At 32.2% G+C, this 19,463-nt stretch overlaps 1 protein-coding gene and 1 long non-coding RNA gene across 5 annotated transcripts in view; both read right to left on the bottom strand.

The window, feature by feature from the left end:
- The window catches only part of LOC123006907, a 40,740-nt gene extending 25,698 nt beyond the window's left edge, over positions 1-15,042 (bottom strand). The window contains exons 1-2 of one of the 4 annotated variants that reach the window (XM_044401823.1): positions 12,519-12,788; positions 10,701-12,474 (exon numbers count right to left, since the gene is read on the bottom strand). In XM_044401823.1, the coding sequence (XP_044257758.1) occupies positions 10,701-10,745 (45 nt within the window). In that variant the 5' untranslated portion in view covers positions 10,746-12,474; positions 12,519-12,788. The other 3 variants (XM_044401818.1, XM_044401820.1, XM_044401819.1) reach the window with 3 other exon arrangements.
- A 554-nt stretch (positions 15,043-15,596) lies between these two features.
- LOC123007514 lies at positions 15,597-17,335 on the bottom strand. Its single transcript, XR_006412869.1, has 2 exons — positions 16,615-17,335; positions 15,597-16,520 (listed from the first exon to the last, which is right to left on the bottom strand). It is a non-coding gene; the product is annotated as an uncharacterized LOC123007514 (long non-coding RNA).
- Between the last annotated feature and the right edge of the window lie 2,128 nt (positions 17,336-19,463).

Here is a 19,463-nt window from a genome sequence, read left to right as displayed (position 1 = left end):
CACTTTTCTAAATAATAAAACCGTGAATGATACGAGTATTTATATCCACTAGATCGTCAACAAAAAAACTACTCAATTTTATTTTTTCCCTTGAGTTAATAAATAATTTGTTGACAACATTAAGAGAAGACCTGCAGATATACTTATCCATTTGTTTCAAATCTTAAGCGATTTTATAACTACGAATCAAGTAGCACATCACGACCAAATATTTTCGGCGCCTGCGCACGCAGCCTTCACGTGTCAAGATATTTATTATACAAAAAATTGATTATACAAAAAAAAATTAATTAATCTATTGTAAATTTAAATATCTTTAATTTAATTTCTAGTAAGTCTATTAGCTCATCCTTTGCAAAAAACTGTAAAATTTAACGGATATTTGGTTTAGATAATCACATCTTACAAAATCATTGAGAATGTAAATTATTCATCAGTATTCTGAATTCGAAAAATAATTAGATTAACTGTAGTTTGTATGTGATACTACATTTATGCATTATCCTGCATTAAACTAAATTAATTGAAGTTTAATCTAAAACACATAACCGGTAATTATTTGAATTTATGATTAATTGACTAATAAAAACAGAAGTGTCAATGGTGATGTTTAAATTAGAACAAAACTTTTTAAGTGGGACTCTAACCACACGGAAAAATGCAGCTTATTAAATTATAAATTCAAATGATCACATGGTACAATGGTTAATTGAATAGTAAAATAACTATTTGCCATAATGTATTAAAATTATTGTCTTGACTCAATAGTAAATTTGCAAAAATGTTTACATAAAGAAAGTTTCTAACTAATAAAATAAAACAAATTTCTGAAGGAATAATTTGCAAAATCTACAAATGCACACCTTGTAAGTAAGCAATTTCACCGGATGTCAAAACGGTTAAAATTTGACATTACAGACCACACAATCAACTGTTTGACTTGAAAATAATTTGTTTCATCAATCTTCACTTACCAAAAAAGTCAAACAATATGTTTATAAATCGACGATACTATAAAAGTCTTTAAGCGTGACAGTTGGTAAAATAACAAAGAACACAAACCTACGTCTTAAAATTTTTGATGGGAAATTAATAGCAGGTTCGTAAAAAGCGCTAAAAGAAATTTGTCTGCGTCTTGGTAACGACTTAGACTATTCACCAAATTGGTTTTGATGCTGTGGGAGGCAAAAAGTTCGAATATGTTAGTTTTACGTTGAGTTTTGCAGTTTAGATGATGTATATTTTATATTTGTAGCTTCCTACATATTTTTAAGTTCACCGAAGCAAAAGCAATTATTCAAAACTGACTCGTTCCGCAAAGTTGTAACATAAATAATATGCAACACATGACTTGAATTATCTCAAGTAAGAACAGAGGCTATTGTGAGAGTGCTCTGCCCTCTGTTACCAATTTTATTTTAGTATAATAAAATTACATGTTAGATAAAAAAAATATATGAGAACTTATCCTCTCCAATACCCTACTTGCCTAGTTCGATGTTGAGAAAGTTTATGTGTCTACTGGTTGAAGCTGAAGACCAAGTCGAATCACTCACTTATAACAATAAAACAAAATTAATCAATTCATTAAGGCCGACAGAGCAAAAAATAAAACGCGATCGAACGACCATGATCCAGTAATACCTCTAATGCCGAGAAGCTCAATGACGCTTTTTTAACAGTTTACTTAAACTGCAGAAAATCTCGTTGGACATAAATGTGTCAAGAACTAATCTTTTTATGGTTCTGGATCATTTTTACAACCACCATACACCATATGTTGCAATAAATTTAAAAAATGTCAACTGAATTAATTTAGCACTTAAAAGTAATAACACTGTTAAACCTAATAACTTTCTTCTCAAATGTTTGGACAACTATGATAGCTATTTTCCATAAAATTTGAACATTTTGTGCAAATCTTGTCCGTTCCACTTAGAAAGCATCTACAACTTTTTTCTACTTGAATTTACTTGCTGTAACGGAATACAGTTAATCAATCAAAAATAAAAAATCAATTTCCGATAGGTATACAAATATAAGATGCATTTACGTGACAAACAATACAACTATCAGGAAACCGCAAAACTATATTATAATAACAGTTTTGGGTAATTCAAAATTCGCAAAATTATGACAAAACACTTCCTCCTGACAAAAAAAGAAAGCATCATCGATTTATCAATCTCACAATGACTATTTAATTAACTAAAACAATCATTTTAACACTTCTGAAGCTGTCGCAATAATTTATTTCGAACTTTAAGTGAAAGTTAAATTATCTCTAGATAATCAGTGAGTTGTAACAGTGAAAAAATCTGACCACACTATAAAACTTGAAGAAGGTAGTAATTAACTATTAATACAAGAAGATGTAAAGTGTCACTTGATAAAAATTACATGAGGTAGAAAAATTGCAAAATTAATGACAACAGGGCTAATAAAACAAACCATAAGGAAGTGACAGCAAACATCCAACATTATTAATTAGTTGAAACGATTAGAAACAAATTACTAGACATTTGAGAAAATAAATAAAATAAATCATTTCAGACACAGACAACAATTTATTATTTATAATCTCGAGACAAATCACAAACAGTAAATAAGAATATAATAAAAATGTTTATTTCGCTGTCATGCAGCTTAATTCTTAAGTTAGTACCAACCGTTATCAACAGGTTACTGGGACTTGAGGCCAAGAACCAGCCGCATGTGGAACCTCTGAGACAACCTCCTTGCTTACTGCTCCAGGCAGAAATTTTGATACTATTTTCGACAAATGTAAAGTCATCTCAAAAACCAAAATGTATGTAAGTTCAAAATACATGTCTCCCGGCTTTACTCTACATAATAAACAGAAAAAAGCTCAGACCGATCCCTCAAAATCTCCACGATTAATAAAAGTGGTACAATGAACCAATAATGTGTATTAATTGTGTATTTTTAAATAAAATTTAATTGTGCCAATGAAGTGTGACGAAATTTGTACCATTCTCTCTATTTGATAAATTTCTCTGATTCGAAACCAGGTGATTTATAATATGGTTCAGTTTCAATTTCATTTTCAAACAATGGATAGAACAGGACTCTGCAATCTAACAAGTACGTCACTAGCATTGTCTCGTAACTGTACTTTAAGATTTATAGACAGAAGACTACAGAACAGAAAACGTGACACACCAACGATTACGTTTACACAATTTGTATGTTATAAATAATACTTGCGAAAATAACAATTTGTTACATTAAATAATTACTTTATTAAAAAAAAAATAAGCGAGCAAAAGATCTACCAAGACTAGCATTTAATTCAATTATGTGATGGGTTGGACTCATCACGAACATTTTTTAACCGAATTAATTTCCAGAACAATGAAATAAACTCGTTTCGTGATAAATTAGCGAAATGAATTTTTTCGTTTCGACAAATCATAAACTAGTTGAAGGTCAAAGACATGAAGTGGTATCAAGCGCCAACAGCCACCGCCCTGTCCTACCCCACCCATTATCGACTGATAAAACGCAAAAATATTTCGTGCCATCACAGAACACCGCAATTTTTATAGATTTTTCACGCAAACTTTTTAAATTATTTCAGGATTTGGCTGAGATCACGCAAAGTTTCCAGAACCCCCAGAAAAAATTGTATAAACAAGAAGAAGTTAAACAAAGCCAAATCAATAGAAAATATTCCAAATAAGGAAAATATAATCTGTAATGGAAAAGATCACGAAGTGGAAATTCGTACCAGTCTTCTTTAGGTTGGCACATCACGCGATATGATACAACTCATCGGAAGGGTGCCATCAAGTGAAAAATGCCCCAAGAAGCTTTCCATTTACCACAAATCAACTTATCTCCACTTTTATAAGAAAAATATACGAAGCGACAAAAGCCTGGCTTTTCAATTCGATTAACCTCGGTTTTTTAACATTTCGCAGGATGTGTGCAACCTTACAACATTTTATTATTAAAATTTTAAATTGTATTACACCTAAATTAAATGCAAGCTTTGGAACAACAATTCTCAATTATTCGTTTCTACATCGACTATGAAATTACATCTCTGCACACACTGAAAAAGTAAATTTTTGTTTTCACTATTTCTATTTATTAACAGTAAAACAATTCGGAAAAATACGTTATTAGATTTTGGGGGTGATTCCTTAGATCAGTAGAGAAAAAAAAGTTCCATCTTATATTTAGATATAAAAAAATTCATTGCGTGGTCTGTTATTCGGTTAAAAAAAACAGTGCGTTATACAAAAGTACTAAACAACTAATCTGACAAATCCAAATGTATAAAAGAAATCATAAAACGTTTTCCAAAGCAAATTTTTCGTCTTCAGTAGATTGAAAATACAAAAGTACGCTTAAAATTTCAGTGTCCAAATTTCTTACGCATAGAAGGTCAATAAAAACACCAATTACCAACACCGTCTCCAATTAGCTTTCTCCAAACTTATTTTGTGTTGCAAAAAAGTGAAACACGCGAGATTTTTGCACCACAGTTACATCACCCAAAATAAAATCACATCATTAAAAATGCAAAACGGTTTAAAATAAAACAAAATCTGATTTTGTAATGGAATAATTAAATTAAAAACAAAATTAATTCGAAAATAAGCTATTTCTAAGAATATCAAATTTTCAATTGAATTACATGTTATATTGCCACACAATTGTTTCTTTTCCCATGTTTCACTCATTATTTCGTTATAGAGCACAATGAATTTACTCAAACGTAGATATTTACTCAAAAAAGAACATCGCTTTCTGATAATCCAATTAACTGCTTGCAACATTAATTAATAAAACAACTCGGAATTCCACAAAGCAGATTCTACACACAATTCTACGTTTCTAATTCTCTCCGCGGAAATTTAGTATTTTAACATAGCATTCCTTTAATAATGCTAAACCCTTGAAATGTATCCAGAAAGAAAATCCATTGTGGCAACGTTTCGAATGCTTCGTTTCTACTTCACTGACTAGTAATGTAAAAAAAACTTCTGTCTAAGTAGATATAAATGTTTAGTTATTTTATTAAAGAAATTTTTCCCAAGATGCAAATAGAAACAGCTTGTAGACAGCCTTGTTAGTTGTTAATACAGCAGATCTAAATTGCCAAGAATATTAGCAACTTGAGTGCCAACAAAAGTTCACTTATTGCAGTTAGAGAATTAAACTGTTGCCATGGAGGCCGTCAGCTTTGTCACAAGACTCCAAATGTGAGATTCAACACCAAGTTTACGTAGAGAAGAGAAACAATAAACCCACGATAACGATTGATGTTAACACGGTTGTTGAGTGCAATAATAATTAATAAAAATATCTAACATTTGCAAACCGATGCCATCAATTAACTCGAAACGTATAATTACTAATAAGTGTTATGGTGCATCGACAATTGACTACCGTTAGAGACCCGATAACACAACACCATGAAAAGAAGCGGATGCACTTGAAAAATTAACGCTCTCATTGTTGTTTATTTGGAATGTTGAACGCGAATGTAATTATCAATTATAATTAATATGTTGAAAAATTATCTTTCGGACGTGCAACGACCCAAAAGAAATTTGCATTATACAAAATTATTCTCTAAAAAAAAAACAATAAAATAACAGAAAATGGATCAATAACATTCTAAAGTGTGCGACCTCTGCATGGCCTTCGATTTATATGTATGTAGATTCATACCTACAGAGTGAACAAAAAAATTAATAAAAATTAAAATGCTACAAAAATTTTGTTTTGTTTTTGAGTTGTGCGATTTTTTTAAATGACCAGTTGTATGAAAATTTGTAGATAAAAATTGAATAAAATTTAGATAATAATCCTTAGACAACAGCCTTTGTAAAAGGTTTTATAGCGGGTTGCCATTTGAAGAAATTTAAAATTTTACAGAACCCAAAAACAATAGAATTCAAAAAATAATATTATTGAGAAACGTCACATTTTCATAATACTTTATCATTTATCAAGTAGTTTTTTTCAAAAACGTATGGTTCTGTTTATTACATCGAGAAAATTTCGAAGAAATAGAACAATAAAAAATTTCCCTTCGCGAAAATTATTGTGAAACTGTTTTATGAGCAAATATTTTCAGTTACATCACGGAGTTAAGACCTTGGTAAAAATTTCACCTTTGATAAGTCAAATTATCATTAAACATCCTCATTTCCACATTACGCAAACAATTGAAATAATCAACGAACTGAAAAATATTTCGCACAAAGACGCAAAATAAAATTATTTCAAAGTGAACAATTTACATAAAAACCTAAAATTCCCGGAATTAAAACGTCCTTGGTTCAAGTCACACTATTGTTATTTTGTAAAATCCATCAGTTTCGCTTGCATTACAACTTAAATTACACTTGAACCACATTTTAAAACATGTTAGGAAAATGTAGAGAAATTGAAAATCGGAAGGAAGCTCTAGTTAGTATTTGTTCCGCATTATCCCTCATGAACCACTTAATTATTTTCAGTAGTGTGCTTCCGTTACTCGATTTCAATTAAACAGTACTAGTTTAAACCGTCTAAACGCAACTTTTCAGAAATCACCGTACCATGTCCCATTCTCTATTGGAAACAATATAAATGAGAAAAAATTCCCTCCATTTAATTGTTTATTCAATTGCTCAACTAAGGCTTGTTCAAAATGGTAGATGTCAATCCAAACCAATTAGCCTTTCACGGTATTTCTTACACTTTTGTATGAGTAAAGTTAACGCAAAAATTTCTTCTAACACTATTTGAAAAACTGGAAACGTAGAAACAAGTTACCTAAAAGTGGAAAGTAGTGTTTTGATGCTTGGGAAAACAAGATTTCCAAATGTTTTTCGTTTAGAAATCTCGTCGAAAAACATTATCCTGTGAAATAGAGCTTAGATTTTATTAAGGTCCGAATATTCAATCTAGTCCAAATAAAACCTTCACCACTATTAAGAAAATTGCTCCAAGAGCATTTCGTGAACTAGACTGCATCTAATTGTTTTAATAAAACCGCCATTTTTTGTTCATTTGATCTTAGTAGCCTTCCATTATATTGAGAAAAAGTGTTGACCATTAAGGTTAATTGGACATAATCGTCGCTTTTACTGCTTATAACGCAATAAATGCACTCTGTTTTATTAGATAAGAGTGGAGATCTAGATTTTACCACGATATTATAATAACAGACATACTCGACTTGTTCATCTGTCATTTACGTGAATGAATTATTTTCAGACAGTTAAATTTAATCAGATAAGACTAACTGGTTTATCATTTACCACAAACAACTTTTTATGAGACTATGACCCAGAAAGGAACCTTTTCCGCATATATGGCCAACCAACTTCACATTAAATGATTGGAATTTTGTTAAGTACAATCATTTTCTAAAGGTTACTTGTCAGAAGTCAGAAAATGACGTAAAGTGATGTCATAAATTGACAGAAAAATTAAATGACTCAATGCCTCAAAGCATTTCAATGATAAATCTCCTCTTTCGCAAGAGTGAACGCCTTAGGTTGATGATAATCCGCTCATGGTTACACGTTAAAGCATAATAATTATCATTTTATTCTATTATTTAATAATTACACTTCAAAACAAATCACATATACACTTTCGAAATCAACTTTATTGTTCAAAAACGTGACAACAAATGAAAGTATCCTAACGCCAGTTTACTTTTAATTTTCTTGACACGCGATTCAACACAGAAAGTGCCCTTCAGCGACTTGTAAAGACTCGTTCCAAAATACATAATCGAAATCCCACCAGGTCAGTATGTTATGTGTTAAGGATAGCACAATATGGCCCGATTTCACACATATTTAATACAGGAAACTGAACCAAATAAACAATGTAGATGTTTTCAACAAAGAACACATCTGAAATAATTTCTTTCATAACAATTCCACTGTTTGTACAAAATACGAAAATAAACAAGCCCAAATTGGTATTGTCACCGAGCCACATGAGGTTAATTATCCATAAACAAGGCCATTACGATCTTAATCATAATCTTATCTTCACGAAAATTACTCCGATAAAAATAAAGATAAACGAAAAATTCACAAAAGCTATACTGGTAAATTTTATCGATGAATCACTGGATAAATCCAAAAATTTTTGGTAAACAATTGGCACAATTGGTAAAGAAAAATAGGTGAGCAACTCGTTGTGGAATAATTATAAATAATTTCACCTCAAGTTTCATATGTAACAGTGAAACAAGTAAAACTGGAATTGCATGTTGAAGACAGAAGTGTTCTTTACATTCCACCAATATGTCCCATGTGGAGGCTACCCCATTCGAATGCCATTGAATAAATTATGAACCAACATTTGCGATTAATTTACAACCACTACTCGGTAATTTTAGCTTTGAGCATATATCTTCTTGTAATTATTCTACCGCTTCTACATAAAGCAAAATATCTAATTTCGTAAATAATCTGTAGTTATTTGAAGTGTAATTAAGATAAGTATATTATATCACAAGCTTGAGAAGAGATTTTTTATAGCCGAGCTGTTTATTACCCGAGGTGCGTAGCATCGAGGGAAATAATAAATGAGAGGCTATAGAATATTCTCTACTGTGTTTTACATACTTTTTTCACTATTAGCACTTTACTCAGAAATACATCGGTGAAGAATATGACCTTACTTTTTGTTAATTTATTATTACCTATAGTAATTCAATAAACATAAGTTGGAAGTATTATTTTATTCTTAACGTATTAGAGCTTGCGAATTTATAAAAGGATATCGATAGGCGGAGCCAATGCATAGTGGCGAACTTTGAGCAGTAGCGTAACACAGAACCATTCTGCGGTAAAAATATAATTGTAGCGTTGCATTTTTCTTTCATATATTCAATGATTCAAATACATAATTTGTGCTAGAAAAGTTATATTTATATTTATTTATATTTAAGTTATATTTAGGTTGGCAATACAATGTGAAAACTAAACTCCAAACAAAAAAAATATTCAATACATCAAATATTTGCTGGGAAATCAAACCACTTGTCATTTAAAAAAATGTCAACCAATACTGCCAACATTTGATAAATTTTTGACGATTTTGACGAATGCAAAATTTCTGGCCAAAAGACAAAAAAATATTTTTCATTATTATTACACAGATTATAATTTGTTCTGAATAAAAATGTACTAAAAGAATAATTGGTTTAAAAATGTTATTTGACCCGGCAAAAGAAGAAGAAACCATTTGGCAAATAATTATTATGAGACATAATTTTCTGACAAATAATTTCCACAACCTTTACACTCCACTCACCCGGCGGTTTAGACCTGCAGTCAGGCAAGATTCACCATTACGGATGTTGCTATAAATGTTTGAAATAAGATTTAAAAAAACTTCCTAAATTCTCCAATCAAGCGTCACTGCAGATCTTCCGTCTCGCAACTTAATGATTTTTTTTTAATTAATAAACTAACAAAATCAAAATATTTTTTATACTAAGTACTTAGATTTTTTTTGTTCAAATAAATAAGTGAGTATTTTAGAACTTCGCAAGTGCACCCCTTCCATCGATATACTTTTACAATTTTCCAAACTCTAAAAAAGTTTTCTAATTTCATAATATAAAATATTTGTTAAAATCGCAACAGCAAAGAAAAAGAAAAAAGTGTAAAAATCCCCCCTACTACCTGTAGCATTTTAACATGAAATAGCCAATTTGTTGTTTTAACAGTTATGACATTAGAGATGGCGTTATTCTGATGTTTTTTTTTTTAATGAGAAAATTAAATCTTTTTTATTTGATTTTGCATTAATTTCATCTAGGAATATTTCCGTTAGTACTTGTGATGATAACGTAGTACCCCCCAAATTGGTTTTTACCCACCTCTAATACATTATTGCCCTTGGTCAATAATGAAAATGATTATTGACCACTAGAAGAGAAAAACAACTTCATAATTTCTCGTCAAACCAAATTAGTTTTATACAACTAGTAATGAAAAAAATATTTTCTAGTTATCTCTCATTATTATGAGATCCTCACGAAACAATACGCTCGTTACATTTTTATTAAAAGAAAGTGTAACATTTTCATGGCTGAATACTGCATAAATTTGACTATCAACTCTTTCAAAATTTCTTTGATATTTTGTTATTCATATTAGGTTATTTCATCATTTTTAACAAGAAATTTCCCGGCTAAATTGACATCATCAGCAGGAAGGCAACGGTCTATTCAAAATTACGGACGTTCCATTCTTGTCAAGGAGGATCTCAAGGACCCCTTTTTATATCCACTTTCATATAAAATCTCTCCAATTCATGCAATCCATATTCATGATTTCAAACACTAACAGTTAAATTACTTTTATTAAATAATTTATTCCGTTCATTGATACATATTAACGGGACTCATCCTTGTAGAGGCCTATCTCTAATTAAATAACCAACAATGCGGGCGCTAACATTGAGTTTCTTCCTTTTTAAAAAAAATATACTAATTATAGCAATACTAAAGGCCTATAAAATTTTGAATAGGATCAATTTCGTTATTTTTTGCCCATCTAAAACTCAGTGAATCAGACCACGAAATTCCGGTTGTAATAACATAAAAATGCAACATTAGAAATTGGGGCACCCAAATGCGTATATCCGCATGTTTTTCCCAAACAAAAAAATGATAATCCACTTCAACCACAACAACTCACCGAATATAGAAAGGGGGCCCCGGTGTTGTAATATCCCCTACTCATCTTGTCAATGGGGGTGCACCCTCGTCGTCGACGTAAACCATTTCACAATTCACAGAATTCAATCCCCTTCCGAAATATTCACCATTTTTTAAACAATTAACGTTAATTAAGCAACGATAAGTTAAGAAGGTCAGGTAATTTTTCACGTAAGCTGGTTTCCGTTTGTCTTATGTAAAATACCGTGACGTGAGCTAATTTAATGCTTGATTAACGCATTTTGTAGATAAATAATAGGTAAATATACACAAAATATCACTACTGCAGTTTTATTCTCTGTGACTCACTCATAAACTGACAATTTCCCGATTGTTTGGTTACCTGTCAAATTCTCGCGGCCATCTGACGGTGACTTGTCCAAACTACAAACGCGTGAAACGGTCGGTAATTTAAATTTATTATCAATTTTCACGAGCTAATGAGCTAATTTAATGCATGCACAATTATTTCAAATATCACTAACTGCACTTACACACTCAAAAACTGACAATTTCGCAACGGTTTGATCAAATCGACAAAGCGCGCGAAACGAGTCGGTAATTTAAAATTTTGTTGTTGCAAATAATTTTTAATTTAATTTTGATACATTATTTTGTTCGTGAGACTGCACCTCCGCTAGCTCCGGGCTGGCGACACTCACAATCAATCGCAGGTTTCTTTATTTCCGGATTATCACCATTTAAAGCAATTCTTTGCGCATTCGTGTTTGTGTTCAATTCCGTTACTAAATTATTGATAATATAATTCAAATCCAGCGATCTGTCACGCAGTGACGATTTCAGCTTATTTTGCAGTTTGATTTTATCAGATTCCTTTTTCGAGTTGATGTGTTTGAGGAGTTCCTCAAAAATGTCCATTTGACGAGCAAAAGTCTTTTCCACAATATCCAGAAGCTCCAAGTTTGGATTAGAGTCATTGACGTTTGAATTTAAAGTAGTTTTCAAAGCTTGTAAAAGCTTGTGATCGATTTTAATACTTTGGGAGGGTTCACCGTCGAGTTCTTTTTCTGCATCTTCGAAACCACGTTGGTCGTAGGAAATAATACTGACTTCAGGTGGTGGAGACTCGTCTAAATCGTACTTTTCTTTCCGGAGTTTGGAGAGAACGTAGTTTTTTAAGGTGCGAAAAAATCTGAATTTCTTCAAAATGGTTTCCCCAAATTTTGATTTCTCGTCTTCCGGGGTTGCACCAGAGCTGCTTGAAGGTGCAGTTTTGTCCATTAATAACACAAAACAGTTACACAGGAATTTTTAATCAATTACAATGAATTTTGACAGACAAAATAACGTTTTGAGTTGAGCAGTCTTGATACACTATTATTTTTTTCCTGACTTTGACTTTGCCATCAAGCAGGAATGTTTTGAGACTGTTTGGACGGCACAATCCGCGACAACACTTGCAACCTTTTCGTCCTCTAAAATATGGGGTTGGACATGTAAATCAGTTTGAATTCCGACGTCATTGTATGTTAACAGTTGCTTGTCGTGCCCTTTTCGGACACGTTCCCGTAACTCCAGACACAACTCATTGATGGCATCATCATCGATTAAAAGACAGTTTTGCAAGTTTAAATACATCGATTTTGGTATATCTTCCTGTTTGGGTTTTGGTAAAATGATGATTTTGTAGCTTGCTTCTTGAAGATCTTTGAATGGTGTGAACTCGAGAAGTTTGTAAAAGAGTTGTTCCTCTTGCTCGGGTTTGAGACACGCATCACCATTGCATTTTCGTTCTGAAGAAATTTGTCATTTTTTGACATAAAAATTTAATACCCACGGATAATGGTCTGCACGGCTTTGTCTTCGAAGGTTTTTTTACCCCCGACTGTCAAGTAATTCCACATTGGAAAATCTACGAAAAGTACTCAATAGCAAGTGAAAAAATTATTAATTTAAAGCGACATGAGACAACGCGATTCTGGGTAATTTGACCAAGTCGAAAAAACTCGAATTTCTATACTGACCCCTTCAAATAAAAATTAATATTAAAAAAAAAACAAAAGTACTAAAGCACCAAACTTTTGTAGACGACTCTTTGAAAGAAAATCGCGATTGAAATTCTGAATTCTGTTCTGTGTAGAAACAAACGGGTTTTAAATTTTGATTTTACATTAAAAAAAAAACAGAAAAGTCCACATTTTATGAAAAAAGTAGAAAGTCCAAATGAAAACATTGTAAAACAGCCAAAAAAGACAAACAAGCCAGATTTCTCAAAAAATAATGAAACAATTTCCAATGTCGCATTCAGTATAACAAAAAGCAATAAAATACACTGTCAAGTAATTCCACATTGAAAAATCTACGACAAGAATTGAATAGCAAGAGAAAAAAATTATTAATTTGAAGCGACATGAGACAACGCGATTCTGGGTAATTTGACCAAGTCGAAAAAACTGTACTAACTACTTCAAAAAAAAATGAAAACTTAAAAAAACAAAAGTATTTTTTCGTTTTTGTACCATCTCCTTTTCTTCTCTATCATCTAGCATCAAACTACTTTTTTAGACGACTCTTTGGAAGAATTGTGCAAAAATCGTGATTGAAATTCTACATTCCCTGTTCGAATAAAGAAAGAAGAAAACCGATAGAAAAAGACGGATTTTAAATTTGGATTCTACATAACAGAAGTCAGAAAAGTTCAATTTTTTATAAAGAAAGTAAAAAGTTCGAACAAAAACATTGTGAAACAGCCAAAAAAAAACAAAATTTCGAAAAACTCCAAACCAGTGTTTCAGAAATTTTCAAAAAATAAAACGGTTTCCAAATTCGCATTCAGTATACAAAAAACAATAAAACACCCTCCCTCACACATAAACGCACCAAAACTATAAATAAGAATAAATAAAGAGAATAATAAGAAATGAATAATTGTTATAAAAAACGTAAAAAACAGCTTCTTAACGCAGTGATTTCTCTAATTCCAATTTTTCATAGTAAATGAATATTTTTTAGATCTTTAGTTTTTATTTTCTTGGTAAATATATATCGGATGTGTCAGAACTCGCGCCCCAGAAAAAAATTCAAGTAAACTAAGATACCAGGAACATGAAACAAAATTTAAAAAAATTCTATCTGTCAAAAAATTATGACATTTAGTTTTTGACATTTTTTATGTCTATTTAATGATACTGATAATCTGGTATAAATTAACAAAAAAATAGTGAAGATTCTGCTTTATTACAGCTTTTAAGTTAGTTACGAATCTTCGACAATTATGGTAAAACTATCAAACAGCTTCAACATTTTCAAATAAATAAATGATAATTGTTTTGTTAATTAAATTTCTCGCTTTCAGTGATAAATCAACTGACTGCAATTAATTTTTCTATTATTTCATTTCCCTCGATTTTATTCCAAATCTTTTCTTCGAATTAATTCTAATAACACGTATTACGATTAATTAGTCACGAATTAATTACAAAAAAGAGATACGCTACTTGCGTTAAATTTATTAGTGATTTGATGTAATTGTGACTTGAATTAAAAGTGAAAGTTTTACTAAACTTACTAAAAATAAATAAGTAGTACCAGTTTTATGTGTCTGATTGTCGGTAAATTATAGCAACATTTGCAGTCTTTAATAACACTAGCACGAGTATGTTACATTTAATAAACTGTAATATAATTATTATTAAAACATCACGGAAATAAAATTTCCTTAATAAAAACAGTAAACAATAATTATTATTACCTCAAAAGACTAAAGCAAATAACAATAATAAAGTATTGGTATTGTGCTATTTGTAACCTACATTTTATGATTGACTTGATGTTAAAAACTGTGTTTCAAGCTTCCGGTTTTTATAGTTAATGGAGAGCATATTTCCTGAACAGCAGACTTGTCTCTTTTATATAGTTAACTCCATTTTTAACGGTATATAAAACATGGGTGTCTCCTCATGCTTTGCAAAATTTACTGTATCAAATGCACTAAACTTGTAATAAACACCAATCATATTGTTATTTTATTAAAGTTTCAAAACATTTCAAAAATTCTCTGTATGATTAGCTTTTGATACAAATGTTAATACTAACCTTGCGCCTTTTAAGTACGGAGAATTTGCCCATGAACACAAAATGTGTCAAAATCCGAAAGAGTACTCATCACTAGCTTAAACTTAACCATTTCAACAAACAAAAATTGTTACTTTATCACACAAAACACTTTCAAACACTGGAAACGCAGTTGAAACAAGTGGTGGAAGCGCGCCCGACTCATTTAGAGATCAGCCAAGCACCCAACCGAGACAACACTTCGCATGGAACGTTATTTTTACAAGGGAAATTTTAACATTCTGGTAATATTTTATAACCAAAAGAAACATTGTTGCACGTGGATAAAACTAACGATTTTGAAAAAAAGAAAATATCATTTACAAAAATTTAATACAAGAATGGAAGGAGCAGCTTACCCGAGTGTTTTGTTGATAACACAAATTTTATACCTTAGCTGAAATTTATAAACAAATATTTTTCCTTGTTTCTTTTATACTTTTTTAGATCAATGTCCTTTGTTGCCGACCTTCAGGTCGCCAAAACGCTCGCCTTGTTCGTCACTTATGCTGCGTAAGTTTTTAGAAAAGTCCAAATGTAAGTTAATGAAATGTGTATTTTAAGTCCCAGTTAAGACCCATTTGAGACTCACCTGGTGATAATTTTGCAATAATTCAGCGACAATTTGAATTTAAATAAATTTTAAATCAAAGGCATTTGTGCAAGAAAATTATCGTTCGTGATAAAAAACTGTGGCGTGATAAAAAAAGTGCACATAATAATAATAAACAAAAATATTCCGCCTAAAATTTAGATATTAATGTGAAAGAAAGGTCAGGATTAAAAGACCAACAAAAACAGGTTTGAGAAAAAAAAGACTGTTTTTATTTCAAGTGATAATAAATTGAACAATTTTAATTAATACAAAAATGCAAAACTTAAAAATTAAAATGCACTCACGCTATGGCAACTTTTTCTGTTACCCTTCGTAACAAATTCCCTCTTCTTCCAAGAAACTATTATGTATTTACAAAAATTTAATACAAGAATGGAAGCAGCAGCAGCTAATTAACAGTGCTTGCGGCTGCATAAAATTAAGAGAAAAAAATGATGAAAGCAGCATTATAGGTAGGTGCCGAGAAGAAAAAATGTAATTTTTGCCAAAAGATAAGACACTTTAAACGAGATTGTTGGTTTATATGAGAATGAAAACAAGAAGAATATAACATCATATTATAAATCGAATCAAATAAATCAAAAATTTATTGAAGAATTATTTTTGTTTTGGTATAACCAGAAATGATTCAGCTGGTTCATGGTGCACTAATTATGGAGTTATAAAGTATGTATATATTGTTAGATTAATTGGTTTGGAATGAATAAAAATGACATAACTTCACTTAAACAGCTACACTTCTTGGCTCAAAGAACCATCAAGAGATTCAGACTTGAATCTTTCTCGGTAACTTCACTTAAACTGTTTCACTTCCTGGTTCCAAGAACCATAAACAAATTCAGACTTGAATCTTTCACGGTAACTTATGCCAGCCTCGCCGAGTCTTGCGCCTACCTCGCCTTGCGCCTGCCTCGCCGGGTCTTGCGCCTGCCTCGCCGGGTCTTGCGCCTACCTCGCCCGTTTAAACCTTATACACCACGTTAATATCTTTCGATGTTACTCCAGAACTCTTGCGCCAGCCTCGCCCGTATTCACCTTATACACCACCTTAACATCTTTCGATGTGACTCCAGAAGTCAACGCAGTGACTATCTTCTGCGCCTTCGAATCCTATAACTAAACTGTAAGAGACCAATTCGCCAGATTTACATGAATAGAAATCTGAACAGGACCTATCCTTCCCCATTTTGAGATTTCAACTCACACTCCAACAGGTGCTCCAGGCTACGAGCAATTTAATCCCCTGACGTCACCTAAACCGCCGCAGAAACCGTCACCGAAGCCGCCTCATCCAACTCCAATTCCTCCACCATGGTCAAGAAAATTCCTTCCTTATCGCCCGTCTGTCATTTCGGACATTTTGAGAAATTACGCCAAATTCTGTCTGCCACACCATATGTGACCTTGTTACACAACCGCCTTTTCTTTGTTTCGTTATCGCTTTTTTAGTCCGTTATCGCCTTTTCTTGCACGGACTCTACCCGCCGGTAAAATGTCCTTGACAATAACTTCGCCGCACTTTTACCAACGCCACACAAATTTCACTAATTAGCACGTGAAATAATCCCCTTCTGATTTGTTACGAGACTTTTTCCAAAATGACTTTATTTTCCAACATTAAAATACAAAAATGTCAGGAGCACAGAATTACACCGTGTCGCTGCAGTCTTGATAGTGTTCCTCTCCCGTCACGCCACGCCGTCGTGTTGCACATCGCAGGTTCACTTCACTAAAACTGTTTCACTTGTTGGTTCAAAGAACCTTAAACAGATTCAGACTTGAATCTTTCACGGTAACTTCACTTAAACTGTTTCACTTGTTGGCTCAAAGAACCTTAAACAGATTCAGACTTGAATCTTTCACGGTAACTTCACTTAAACTGTTTCACTTGTTGGCTCAAAGAACCATATAGATTCGGACTTGGATCTTTCACGGTAACTTCACTTAAACTGTTTCACTCCTTGGCTCAAAGAGCCATGAACAGATTCAAACTTGAATCTTTCACGGTAACTTCACATAAACTGTTTCACTTCTTAGCCCAAAGAGCCATGAACAAATTCAAACTTGAAACCTTGACGGTAACTTCGGTTACTGTAACTGTTTCACTTCTTGGTCACACACACTTGAGTCGTCTGGTAGCTTTTGGGGATTAAAATGTACACTAGTTTTGACTTCTTGAGTTTCGAATGTCGTTCACTTAATTGCGATGTTTTTGCGTCGGCCACCTTAAAGAGGTGACAACTCAATTTGCTAACCATGTCCAAAACGTCTTCGCTCTTCACACATCAAGGTTCGTATAGTATTTTAAAAAACGAACAATAAAATAAAAAATAGCAAAAAAAGAAAAAATGGCTGTAAGATATTATGATCTTTATGATATAAAGATGCATTTTCTAATGGAGAATTAGAAAAAGAAATCTACATGAAACAACCACAAGGTTTTATTAACGACAAGAAGAATAATTCTGTTTGTAAATAAAAGAAAAGTATTTCCAGTTTGAAGCAAGCAGCAAGAGCTTGGAATAAAATAATTAATTAAATAATTATAGATATTGGATTCAGAAAGAGAACAGCAGATACCTATTTGTATTTCAAAAAAGAAAATTAAAATTGGATTTAGTTATTGATTTATGTTGATGATATTTTAATAGCAAGTAAATCGACAGAATTAATACAAAGCACAGTAACTAAGATTGTTTGCGGCTGCTTAGCGGTGCTTTCGGCCGCATAACGGTGCTTTCGGCGGCATAGCGGTGCTTTCGGCAGCATAGCGGTGCTTTCGGATGCATAGCGGCGCTTTCGGTTGTTTGGCGGTGCTTTCGGCAGTTTGGCGGTGCTTACAGCTACGTAACATTGCTTACGGCTAATTAACATTGCTTGCAGCCGCTTAACGTTGCTTACGGCCTTACGGCTGCTTAACATTGCTTACGGCTGCTCAACATTGCATACGGCCGCTTAACATTGCTACGGCTGCCTAACATTGCTTACGGCCGCGTAACATTGCTTACAACCGCGTAACATTTCTTACAACCGCATAACATTGCTTACGGCCGCGTAACTTTGCTTACCGCCGCATAACTTTGCTTTCGGCCGCGTAACATTGCTTGCAGATATTTAATAGTAATATTTAATAGTAATATATAATCTACAATGTCAATGTCATGAAATTTGCATTTACGTTTTTCAGAAGTTAAGAGATCTCAGTTTTAATCCCGGACATATCATCGCAATTTTCTTGTTTCTAATAGTATTTAAAAAAAAATAAAAGAGATAAAGGCGTACAAATAAGACTAAAAAGTAAGAAAATCTATACAGCTTTCTGCAATTTCAAAAAAATTCTACCAAAATTTCAGTAATTAAAAAGAATTCTACTAAATGTTTCGTAAATCCAATAATCCATCGTAATTCCTTTGTTTTAGTGTTTTGGTAGTGTTTACGGCTGCTTAGAATTAAGAGAAGAGAAATTAGGACAAGTTTAATGAAGCAGCATTAAAAGTAGGTGGTGAGAAGAAAAAAATGTCATGTTTGCCAAAAGATAAGACACTTTAAACGAGATTGTTGGTTTTGTAAGAATCAAAACAAAAAGAATATGACATCACATTAAGCAAATTAAATAAATCAAGAATCTATTAAAGAAAAAAAGAATTTTGGTTTTGGTATAATCAGAAATGATTCAGCTGGTTCATGGTGCACTACTTCAGAAGCTATAAAGTATATACGTATATTGTTAGATTAATTGGTTTGGAATGAATAAAAATGACATAACTTCACTTAAACAGCTTCACTTCTTGGCTCAAAGAACCATGAACAAATTCGGACACGAAACTTTCACAGTAACTTCACTTAAACTGTTTCACTCATTGGTTCAAAAAACCATAAACAGATTTTGACTTAAAATTTTCACGGTAATTTCACTTAAACTGTTTCACTTCTTGGCTCCAAGAACCTTAAACAGATTCAAACTTGAATCTTTCGCGGTAACTTCCCTTAAACTGTTTCACTTCTTGGTTCTTGCGACTGCCTCGCCGGGTCTTGCGCCTACCTCACCCGTCA

This window comes from Tribolium madens, unplaced genomic scaffold, assembly GCF_015345945.1.
Source record: "Tribolium madens isolate multiple individuals breed KSU strain unplaced genomic scaffold, Tmad_KSU_1.1 Scaffold_3;HRSCAF=73;Tcas5.2_LG2, whole genome shotgun sequence".
Classification (NCBI taxonomy): Eukaryota; Metazoa; Arthropoda; class Insecta; order Coleoptera; family Tenebrionidae; genus Tribolium; species Tribolium madens.
This window is presented reverse-complemented; position numbering and strand designations above follow the sequence as displayed.